An 11678-nucleotide genomic window follows, 5' to 3' on the forward strand; every position below is an offset into this window, starting at 1 on the left:
GAACCGCGGTCCCTGTGCTTTGCTAAGCTTGTTCTAAGTAGGTACTTTAGACCACTGAGCCATCTCACCAGCCCAAGATACACAATTTTTAAGTACTTCATTTGACCAGTTCCCCGGTGGTATTGTGCCTTTTAGCCTTTGCACTCCAGTTATACCTTCTCTTGTGCTTGGCGGCATAGCCACATTTGCCACAAATCTACTTCCAAAGGTGGTAGGCCTTAGAGCCACAGCGGCGGCACAGCGGGTGTGTCTTATTATGACGCTTTCCAAAGGATGACATTCCCTTCATCATCTCGCTTGGGCTGCCAAGACCAAAGAGCAACACCACTTTTTCTTTATCCATTCATCTGTTGATGGACATATGAGCTGTTTCCAAGACTTAGCAATTGAAAATTGTGCTGCTACAAACACAAGCATGCATGTCACTACGGTATGCTGTTTTTAAGTCTTTTGAGAAGATGCCAAGAAGAGGAATAGTCAGGGTCAAATGGAACCTCTAGCTTCAGTTTTTTTAGGAATCTCCATACTGATTCCCATAATGTTTGTACCAATTTACACCACCAGCTACCATGGACAAGGGTTCCTTTTCCCCCACATCTCCACTAGCATTTGTTACCGATTGATTTCTTGACAACAGCCATTCTTTCTATAGTGAAATGCAGCCTCAGTGTTTTAAGTTAAATCTCCTGCATGACAGTGATGTTGAATATTTTTTCATATATTTATTTGCTGTATGTACTTCTTCACCTGAGAAATGCCTATTCATTTCAAGATGCCATTTTTGGACTGGGTCCTTGAACTTGAGGGAGTCTGATTTTTTTGAGTTCTTTATGTATTCTAGATGTTAGTCCTTTGTCTCAGGAATAGCTGGTAAAATGTTTTCCATTCTGTGGGTGGTCTCTTCATTTTGTTAGTGGTTTCTTTTGCTGTGCAAAAAAGCTTTTTAGTCTGATGTGATCCTAACTGCTGATTTTTTGTATTATTTCCCATGCAATTGGGGTTTTGTTGAGTAAGTCTTTGCTTACAGCTATGTTTTAGAATTTTACTTGTTCTATCTTCCAGCAGATTAAGTGTTTCTGTTTTGACAGTTGGTCTTTGATCAATTTCAACTTTAGTGCATGGTGAGAAAATTGGTTCTAGGATATAGAAAGCCAGTTTTTGCAGCATTATTTATTAAAAAGGCTGTCTTTCTTCAGTAAAGGTGTTTGCCCCCTTGGTCAAATATAAGGCAACTGAGGGTGTTTCGAGTTGTTTCTGTATCTTCTGGTGTGTTTTATTGTCAAGTCTTTTTATTTTTGTTGTTGTGGTGGTGGTTTTATATTTGTTTGCTTTTTTTTTTTTTTTTCTTTTGCCAGTATCATGCTGGTTTTTTATCACAATAGCTTTGTGGTATAATTTCAAGTCAGGGATTATGATGCCCTCTGCCTTGCCCTTGTTGCCCAGAATTGGTTTGCTATTCTGGGTCTCTTTTGATTCCAAATGAATTTTAGGATTGTTTTCTCTAGTTCTGTAAGGTATGCCACTCATGTTTAGTCTGGCATTGCATTAATTCTGCATAACGGTGTATATATGGCCATTTTCACTATATTGGTTCTGCCTATCCAAGAATAGGATATATCTTTCTATTTTTCTGACCTCCTTTTTCATAGCACTGTAGTTTTCTATGTAAAGATCTTTCAATTTCTTTGTTAGATTGATTCCAAATTATTTCACTTTTCTTGATGCTATTGTGAAAGGTGTTGTTTCTCTAATTTCTCTCCTATAAGTTTGTTGTTTGTGTACAGGAATGGTATGGATTTTTAATTGCTGACGTTGTATCCTGCTTTGCTACAGAATTTGGTTATTAATTCTAGGAGTCTTTTGGTGGAGTTTTGGGGTCTACTACATACAGTATCATGTCATCCACAAATAATGATAATTTAGCTACTTCTTATCCATGGTCCTTTCTCTTATCTAACTGCTCTGGCTAATGTTTCCAGAACTAGACTGAGTAGGACTGATAATGGGCACCCTTGTCTTGTTCCTGATTTTAGGAATGAATGCATTTTGGTTTTGTCCATTTAGTATGATGCTGACTATTGTTTTGTCATAGATGGATTTTATCCGGTTGAGGTAAAGACCTTCTATTCCAATTTTCTGTAGGGTTTTTATCATTAATACATGTTGGACTTTGTCAAATGCTTTTTCTACATCTAAAATAGTACATAGTTTCTCATGTGAGAAATCGCAAGGATAAGTGAAGAGCCAAATGGAAGACAGACATTGGGAAGTAGGAAGAACATGTCCAAATGAGAAGGGGAACAAGGGAAGGAAAGAAGGGAGGGAGGGAAAGGAACATTAAAAAAAAGAATGGAAGAAAAATTCTGAACAAAGTTTCTGTACATGGGAAGGAGAAGAAGGGTAGAAGGGAAAGGAAGGGAGAAGGAAAAAGGATTTAGCTATGTTATGTACAAGTACAAATTCCCCGTGATAAGTGTGATCACTACATATGACAAATATGGACCAAGAAAAAATGTTTTTAAAAAGAAAGGAATTCAAACTAAGTCTGTTGACAGCAGCATCCGACTGTGTTTGCCAAAAACCTCCAGCGCTACCTGGGAAGTCACCTATGTAAGAATCACACGAAGATCCAAAATGATGTAAAGGTTTAATGAAGAAAAATAAATTTTCCAAACTGGAAAATTTTTCAATAAAAGACAAGATCAAGTTGAGTACCAAATTTCTGAGACTTTTTCCTGTTTGCTTTTAATTTGTCTTAAAAATTCCACTTTTTGAAATTTATCTTAAGAGCATTGCAAAGCATATATCAATAGAACAAAAAATTAGCAAAGCTCCATTCATTTGATTATTTTTAAAACTAGAAAATAAATTAGAAAAAATAAATTGTACAACTACAGAGGATTAAGTAAATTATAGTATATATATATAATCTATGCAGAAATTTTAAATAATGAAAAGTATATTTACTGACCTAGAAAGACACTCAACAGTGGAAGTGAGGGATGAGTCATAATCCAGGAAATACAAGAACTGACTTTTTTGGCCAGGGATAACGTTTAGCGACACAGCGCCTGCCTGGCAAGCATGAGGTCCTGAGTTTAATTTCTGGTACCAAAATTAATTAATTAATAAAATTAAAGGCTAGGGGCCGGGGAGATGGCTCAGTAGGATAAGCGCTTGACTGGCAAACACAAGGATCTGAGTTCAATCCCCGGTTCCGAAAAAAAAAAAAAAAAATAAAAGGCTATATTTGAAAAAAAAAAAAAAAAAAAAAGGCTAAAGAAGTGGATTACACTGAAATAAATGTTCAACACAGCCAGGTGTGGTGGCACACATCTATACCCTAGCTAATCGGGAAGCTAAGGCACATGGATCTCGAGTTCAAGACTAGCCTGCCAACTTAGCAAGAGTCTGTCTCAAAGTATAATTTTAATTATATTTAATTTAATTATGGGAATGTATGTCAGTGAGAGAGTACTTGGCTAATATATGCAAGGCCTAGGTTTAATACCTACTACTGCAGAAAAAAAAAAAAGCTCAACACTGGATCATAGGATAATGGTGATTTCTACTTCGTTTTTGTGCTTCTCTTATTTTCTAAGTTGTCTACAATGGAATCGCACCACTTACATGATAACTTCACATTTTTAAACAAAATAATTGTAAAAACCTACTGCGATCACCCCCAACGGCCTGCTTCAGCAAGATGGGGCCGGAAGTCTCCCCAAGGTGGAGCTGAAGGTCCCTTACCACTTCCGCTCCAGGGTAGGGTTGGAATGTCCAGCGTCTGAGCCACAATGGTGGAGGCGATCTTGTCTCCCAAGGCCCACATGGCCTCGCTGGGCGGTCCTGAAGAATAAAGCAAGAAACAATCAAGAGATAATTTTAAGTACACAGGAAGAGTGGGAGGAGCTCAGTTACCAGGCATACAAAGGCCCTGGGTTAATTCTGGCACTGCTAAAACAAACCAAAACAAAATTTGAACTATATAGGAGGTTACATGCAAATATTATGTCATTTTACATAAAGAGCTTGAGTATTTGTGGATTTGGGTATCTATCAGAAGGTATGAAGCCGCGGCCGGGGAGATGGCTCGGTGGAATAAGCGCTTCCCTGGCAAGGACCTGAGTTCAATCCCCAGTTCCGGAAAAAAAAAAAAAAAAAAAAAAAAAAAAGGTATGAAGCCAATTCCCCAAGGATAACAAGGGAGGTGTGCACACATTAAGCATTAACACATTATCCACACAAATAAAGTGCTGAAATCCGCCAGGTATAGTGGTACACACTTAATAACTCTTGGAGGTTGACCTAAAAGTTTCACAAGTTCAAGGTCTTTATCAAGACATGAATGAATGAGGGTGAAGGGTGTAGCTCAATACAGAGGGCCTGAGCTTAATCCCCACTACCAAAAAGAGAGTCCTAAAACTGATAGATGCCATGAAAAAGTAAGTATCATTTTACCTAATGTATGACAGAAATGCGAGGCTCTGGTCCCAAAAGGTTAAAAGCAATCTAAAGCCTGAAAATTACACAGACCAAAAAGCTATTCTCTCAGAACTGAGGCCTCAAACTTGGTCAGAAATCTGAACTTGGCTGATACCTTAGTTCCAACAGAAACACCAGCCTGGGGCTCTGCTGGACCCAGCATCATTCCTCTGTGATAACCATGGTAATAACCCCTATTCCTGTGGCCTGGCCAACTCACCCTTGGCCCCACCCATCACTGGACCCATCGGCTACCCATAGTGAAAGGTGACAAGGGAAAAAAAACTGAGCCCAGCTTTTCAGGATAGCATCCCGTCAATGTTCCAAATCCCACATACATGACAAGAGGATACTCATTGTACCTAAGAAAGCAATTCCGTGCTTGCACAGCAGCTCTGGAAGCTTGGGGTTCTCGGAAGCGTGGCCCCAACCAGCCCATACTGCCTGCAAACACAGAAATGAGTGAACAAAGATCCTCTGTGAACCCACCTCCCACAACACCAAAAGCTCTTTGCCTTGTTACATCAGCCTATCCTGCACTCGGAAGGGAAGTGTTCCAGAGCTGGGCTGCGCAGCTCCAACAGGGGCAGGCCTGGGCACACTGACCCGGTTACCTGCACGGGGATTCTCTTGGCGATGTCCACGATCAGCTCCACATTGGCGTAGTTGTTGTTGTTGGGCCCTCCAGGGACGGGGACGTACTGATCTGCCATCTTGATGTACTCTGGAATTCAACAGGAGAGAAACAGGAAGGAGAGTGCTGACGGGAGGAAGCTGCAGAAACTGCAAGATTCCGGCACGTTCCGGCCGTGTGATGGAGACGGACAAATGTGAGAATCTGAGGGGCACAGACTGTATGATTTTAAATATGTGAAAATAAGTGAGATCTGGACAAGGAGACAAAAGGGGAAGCAGTCTGGTGGGATGGTGGTATCATAGATAGGTTTTTAAAATTTCTATCTCAAGTACTTTTAAGGTTTATCTTAATATTGTGTTACCACTAAACAATACACCAAGCTGGGTACAGTGACACACGCCTATAATCCCAGCTACCTGAGAGTCTGAGGCAGGACGGTCACACATTTGAGGCCATCCTGGGCAATTTAACAAGACCTGTCTCAAAAAGTAAACAAAGGTGGAAGTGTAGCTCAGTGGTGGGCACTTGCCTTGTATATGTGAGGCCCTGGTTTCATTACCTACTACCAAAACAAAAATAAAAATAATTTTTAAATTGTACTAAAAAAACACAAAATTTAGCATTGTAATGGCTTTTGAGCACACAATTGAGTAGTTTTAAGTATATTTGTGTCACTAAGAAATAGACCTCCAGAGCCTTTTCTCTTTAAAAATGTGAGGTTCTACAGTCATGAGCAACTCCCCTGAATCCTTCCCTGAAGTCCCTGGCACTCACTGTTCTACAGTCTGTCCTTAGGAATCTGACCTCCCCCCACCTCAAGAAAGAGTCTTGCTATAGCGCTTAGGCTGGCCTTGAATTCACTATGTAGCCAAGACCTGCCTGGACCTCCCAGTGAGCCTCCTGCTTCAACCTCCTGATTGCTGGGATTATAGGTACAGCATGATACGCAGTCCTAGTTACCCTCATAAATGCCAGCACATGCAAGTCTCCTTGTAAGGGGTTTATTTCACTCAGCATAATGTCCTCAATCCCCATCCTTGCTGCATATTATGACATTTTCCTTCCTTTTTAAAAACTTTTCATACATGTGTATAATACATGTTGATTATATCTAATCCCATTACCCCTTCTTACAACCCCCATCTTGCCTTCCTCTTGTCTATTAATAGTCTCCCTTCTATTTTCGTCTTTCAGAGTCCACATATTAGGGAGAACATGTGATACTGGTTCTTTCTATGTGTGGCTTCTTTTTTTTTTAATATTTATTTATTTATTGCATGTGTGGGTTGTGTGGGTGTGTGGGTGTGGCCAGCTCAGCCCACCAGGGGGCGGGGCTGGCTGGCATGTGGTGCTGGGGGATTGAACCGCGGTCCCTGTGTTTTTGCTTAGCTTAGCTTGTACTAAGTAGGTGCTTTAGACCACTGAGCCATCTCACCAGCCCCTATGTGTGGCTTCTTTCACTTAACATGATAATCTCTAGGTCCATCCATTTTCCTCAAATGATAAAAATTCATTCTTCTTTATGGCTGAATAATATCTTACCGTGTATATATACCACATTTTCTTTATCTATTCACTTTTTCTTTTCATTTATGTATTTGGTACTGGGTCTCATGTAGCTTGGGCTTATAGCGATCTTCCTGTTTCCAGCTTCCCCAGCGCTGAGAATATAGGCATGTGCCACCATGCCCAGACTCCACTGCTAGCTCAGTGTACCCCAGGGGTGAGGCCAGCAGGGCATGCAGGATTGGGAATCAAACCCTGGCCCCTGGGCTTGCCAAAGCAGGCACTTAGTTCACTGAGCTATCTCACTGGCCCTCTACTCACTAGTTAATGGGCACCTAGACTGGCTCCATATGGTGGCTATTGTACATATTTTGTACCGCAGTAACCAAGGACAAGCAGGAATCCCTACAATGTGCTTGCTTTAATTCCTTTGAGTATATACCAAGGAATGGTGTGGCTACATCAAATGATAGCACTATTTTTAGTTTGTTGGGGCTTTTTTAAAGAAATTTTTATACTGGCTTCTACAGTGGCTGTAATAATTTCTATTTCTCCACACATCCTGCATCCTTCTCAGCATTTGCCATTTTTTTTGTGTTTCAGCGACAGACATTCAGACTGGAATGAGATGGAATCTCAGTGTCGTTCTAATGTGCATTTTCCCAGTGGCCAAAGATGGTGAATATTTTTTCATATATTTTGGGGCCATTTGTACTTTTTTTGAGACGTGTTTATGAAATTCATTGCATATTTATTGGTTGGGTTATCTTATTTTTTTTAGTGGCTTTTGAGTTCTTATATAGTCTAGATGTTAATCCTCTGACAGAGTAGCTGGTAAAAAGAGTGTCTCCTATGCTACTGACTGTCTCTTCATTCCGTTGGATGTTTCCCCTGGTGTGTAGAACTCACGTGATATAGTCTCATTTGTTGACTCTTGCTATTATTTCCTGTGCTAATGGAACACTACTCAGAAAGTCTCTGCCTGTGGCTTATGGCTTCAAGTGCTTCCCCTACGTTAGCTTCCAAAAGTTTATGTGAAATGGTGAAAGACAGAGATCTAATCAACGTATGGGCATCCAGCTTTCCCAGCACCATTTGCTTAAAAGGCTGTCTTTTCTCTGATGTACTTTTGGCTCCTTTGTCCAGAATCATATGGCTACAGTTGTAGAGGATTGTTTCTGTGTTCTCTCTTCTGTTGTGTCACTCTACGTGCCACCACCATGCTGCTCTTGTTATGCATTGTGATATCTGCAGCATTGCTCTTGGCACTTAAGAATATTTTGGCTACTCTGGGTCTTTTGTGTTTCCATATGAATTTTATTTTATTATTATTTTTTTTAAATTTATTTATGTGTGGCCAGCTCAGCCCACCAGGGGGCGGGGCTGGCTGGCATGTGGTGCTGGGGGATTGAACCGCGGTCCCTGTGCTTTGCTAAGCTTGTTCTAAGTAGGTGCTTTAGACCACTGAGCCATCTCACCAGCCCTCCATATGAATTTTAGAATTGTGTTTTCTAGTTCTGTGAAGAATATCACTGATGTTTTCATAGGGATTGCATTGATTCTGCAGGTTTCTGTTGGCACTATGGCCGTTTTAACAATATCAATCCTGTCAATCTATAAACATCTAGTGTCTCCTTCAATTTCATATCATTTCACTCTAGAAGCCTTTTACTTCCTTCGGTTGATTCGTAGGGTATTTTTTTTTTCATGCATTTAGTACAGGGTCTAGAGGGTCTCACTACACAGATCGTACTCATAGTGATCCTTCTGTTTTCAGCCTCCCAAGTGCTGTTATTATGAGTGTGCTCCACCACATCCAGTCTCAATCGCTGTCGCAGCCTGCCCCAGGGGCGAGGCTGGCATGGCACGGTGGGGATCAAACCCCAGCTGCCTGCTGCACTCTGCCTAAGCAGGCACTTTAATCTGCTGCGCTATCTGGCTGGCCCTTCTTAGGGGTTATTTTTAAGCTATTGTGAATGCAATTTTTTTGAATTTGATCTCAACTATTTCATTATTGACAAAGCTATTGATTTTTTTTTTTTTCGGAACCAGAATTGATTTTTTTAATGTTGATTTTGTATCATAGATTATCTTCCTTTTTAAGAATATAAAATTTTTATTTTAAAACCCTAAAAATAAATAAAGTATTCATGCTCTTTAAGACAAAAGTTCTACTTCTAGGAATATGTCCTAAAAATCTACCCATCAATAAAAAAGTCATGCAAGGATAGATGGTCACCGAGCAATGTCTTGGACTGGGAGCCATTAGAATCATGACAAAGGGCCGGGGAGATAGCTCGGTGGAATAAGTGCTTGCCTGGCAAGCGCAAGGTTCTCAGTTTGATCCCTGGTACCACCAAAAAAAAAAAAAAAAAAAAAGAATCAAGACAAAGACAAGGGTTGGTACAGATGTACTATTTCTGGGGGTTGTTTTGGTTTGGTTTTTGGACAGAACCGGGGATTGAACTCAGACCCTTGCACTTGCCAGGGAAGCACTTATTCCACTGAGCCATCTCCCCGGCCCCCAGCTGTACTATTTCTATGATACTTAAAATGAATGATATGGAACTTCATGTGTAGAACCAGAAATCTCAGTGTGACTGTTCCTCCTGCCTGCCTGCTTCCAATGTTTGGCAAATACACATGTGTCAGTCACCAAGAAGTTCCAGGGATGATAACATGAATGTTCACATAAGCCTGCCTGCCAGAGCTTTTCTTTAATATTAGAAAAGATGAACAAGAAAATAAACACAAAATCTATAGGCCTGAATCAATGTCAGGAAGGAAATGAAAATGTTCTCCCAGAGTGGCCTATGGGGGTCTCAGGATCAAAGGTTAAGGGGTTGCCATGCAAAGGGCTTTGGGGAAAACCACAGTCAAGACAGTCTTGCTATGCCCAGGCTCTACTACAGTAAAGTGTGAGAAAACAGCAATAGCATATCTCACAGAACTAGAAAACCAATACTACAGCTCATTTGGAATGAAAGAGACCCAGAACAACAAAAGCAATTTTGGGCAACAAGGGCAAGGCAAGGGGCATCACTATTCCTGACTTGAAATTATACTACTAATCTACTATGATTTAAAAAAAAAAAAAAAAAAAGCAAGGTACTGGGAAGAAAAAAACAATAGAGTTGAGGGTCTATGGCTGAGCCACTTTATTTTTGACAAAGGAGCCAAACATCTTCATTGGAAGAATAATAGTTCTTTAATAAACAGTGCTTAAAAACATGGCTTTCCACATGCTGAAGAACTAGACCCTAACTAAACCCACAGCTTTTACCATACACTAAACTAAAATCAAAATAGATCAAAGAGCTAAAACAAAAACTCACTAAATAAATATTAAAACAAAAACATTAAATCTGCTACAAGACATAGCAAGTAGAATGTTTAAAGATATTGGTGTAGGCAAAGACTTTATGAACCAAACCCTAAATCACAAAGAACCACCAGGTGGGAACGCATCTTACTATAAAGCTTTTGCACACCCAAAGAACCACCAACAGAGTGAAGAGATGACCCACAATATGGGGGGAAAATGTTGCCAGCTATTCCTCAGACAAAGCATTAATATCTAGAACATACAAAAAAGTTAAAACATCAGACCCAAATTTAAAGACCCAATCCAAATATGGGCATCTTAAAATGAATAGACACTTCTCAGATATAGAAGTAGAAATGGAAAACATATATAAAAAATGCTCAACATCATTGGTCGTTCGAGAGATACAAATGAAAACAATTCAGAGATTCTATCTCAGTCCAGAAAGAATGCCTATTATCAAGAAATTGACCCATAACAACAGGAGTAGAGGCTGTAGGAGAAAAGGAACCCATGCCCACTGCTGTTGGGAGTATAGATTGGTGCAACCATTGTGGAAATCAGCATAGAGATTCCTTAACTAAAACTAGAGTTTCCATTCGACCTAGTTATTCCCCTTGTTGGTGTCTTTTTTTTTTTTTTTTTTTTTGGTGGAACCAGGCGTTGAACTCAGGCCCTTGAGCTTGCCAGGCAAGCGCTTAGTCTACTGAGCCATCTCCCCAGCTCCACCTTGTTGGTATCTTCCTGGAGGAAGTAAAAACCATCATACCTCAGAGATATATGCACACCTGTGTTTATAGCGGCACAGTTTATAATAGTTAAATCTTGGAAGGAGCCCAAGTGCCCACAAGTGACGAAGGGGTTTTTTGGTACAACAGAGTACTACTCCTCCACAAAGAATGATAAGCTTGAGACGCTTCTAGCTCAGTGGATGGACCCTGAGACCAATTCTGTGTGTGTGTGTGTGTGTGTGTGTGTGTGTGTGTGTGTGTGTCCAGCTCAGCCCACGCTGGGGGTGGAGCTGGCATGGCAAGTGGTGCCAGGGATGCACCTGCATAAACTTGCCTAAACAGGCGCTTTAGTCTGCTGAGCTATCTTGCTGGCTTTGAAACCAATTCTTAAGTGAAATAAATTGAACACACACATTTAAATCTTTCATTATTTCTCTGGTGTGAGAAATGAAAGATGTAAGCAAAGACCAAAGTGTATAATAGATAGCGGGAAGTGGGAAGAAAAGGTTCAAATAGGAAAGGGAACAAAGGAATAGGGAAAGGGAAAGGACAAGAAAAAAAAATGAAAGGAAAATAGAGCTTTGTAAATAAAGAGGGAAAGAGGGGTTGAAGGGAGGGGAGGGGAATGGGAAAAAAAAAGAAGCAAGACATCTCATGTACAGATACAAATTCCCTATGAGGAATGTAACCATTATATATAAAATATACCAATAAAATCAAAAAGAGTGACAGACAAGACCAGAATCATATTTTTTAAATTTATTTATTTATTTATGTGTGTGTGTGTGTGTGTGGTCAGCCCACCAGGGGCGGGGCTGGCTGGCATGTGGTGCTGGGGGATTGAACCGCGGTCCCTGTGCTTTGCTAAGCTTGTTCTAAGTAGGCGCTTTAGACCACTGAGCCATCTCACCAGCCCTGAATCATATTTTCAAAAGAGCACTCTGATTACAGGGTGGAGAGGGGTCTGTAACAAAATAAGACAGCTCAGAAAAAA

At 40.5% G+C, this 11678-nt stretch overlaps 1 protein-coding gene across 1 annotated transcript in view; it reads right to left on the bottom strand.

The window, feature by feature from the left end:
• Acacb (acetyl-CoA carboxylase beta) overlaps positions 1–11678 on the bottom strand; it is a 185526-nt gene that overhangs the window by 85030 nt on the left and 88818 nt on the right. Inside the window, exons 5-7 of the mRNA XM_004636347.2 lie at positions 5100–5209; positions 4848–4929; positions 3751–3849 (exon numbers count right to left, since the gene is read on the bottom strand). Coding sequence (XP_004636404.1) covers positions 3751–3849; positions 4848–4929; positions 5100–5209 — 291 coding nt within the window. The remainder of the gene's footprint in view (positions 1–3750; positions 3850–4847; positions 4930–5099; positions 5210–11678) is intronic.

The sequence above is a fragment of the Octodon degus genome, unplaced genomic scaffold (assembly GCF_000260255.1).
Source record: "Octodon degus isolate 3935 unplaced genomic scaffold, OctDeg1.0 scaffold00079, whole genome shotgun sequence".
Lineage (NCBI taxonomy): Eukaryota > Metazoa > Chordata > Mammalia > Rodentia > Octodontidae > Octodon > Octodon degus.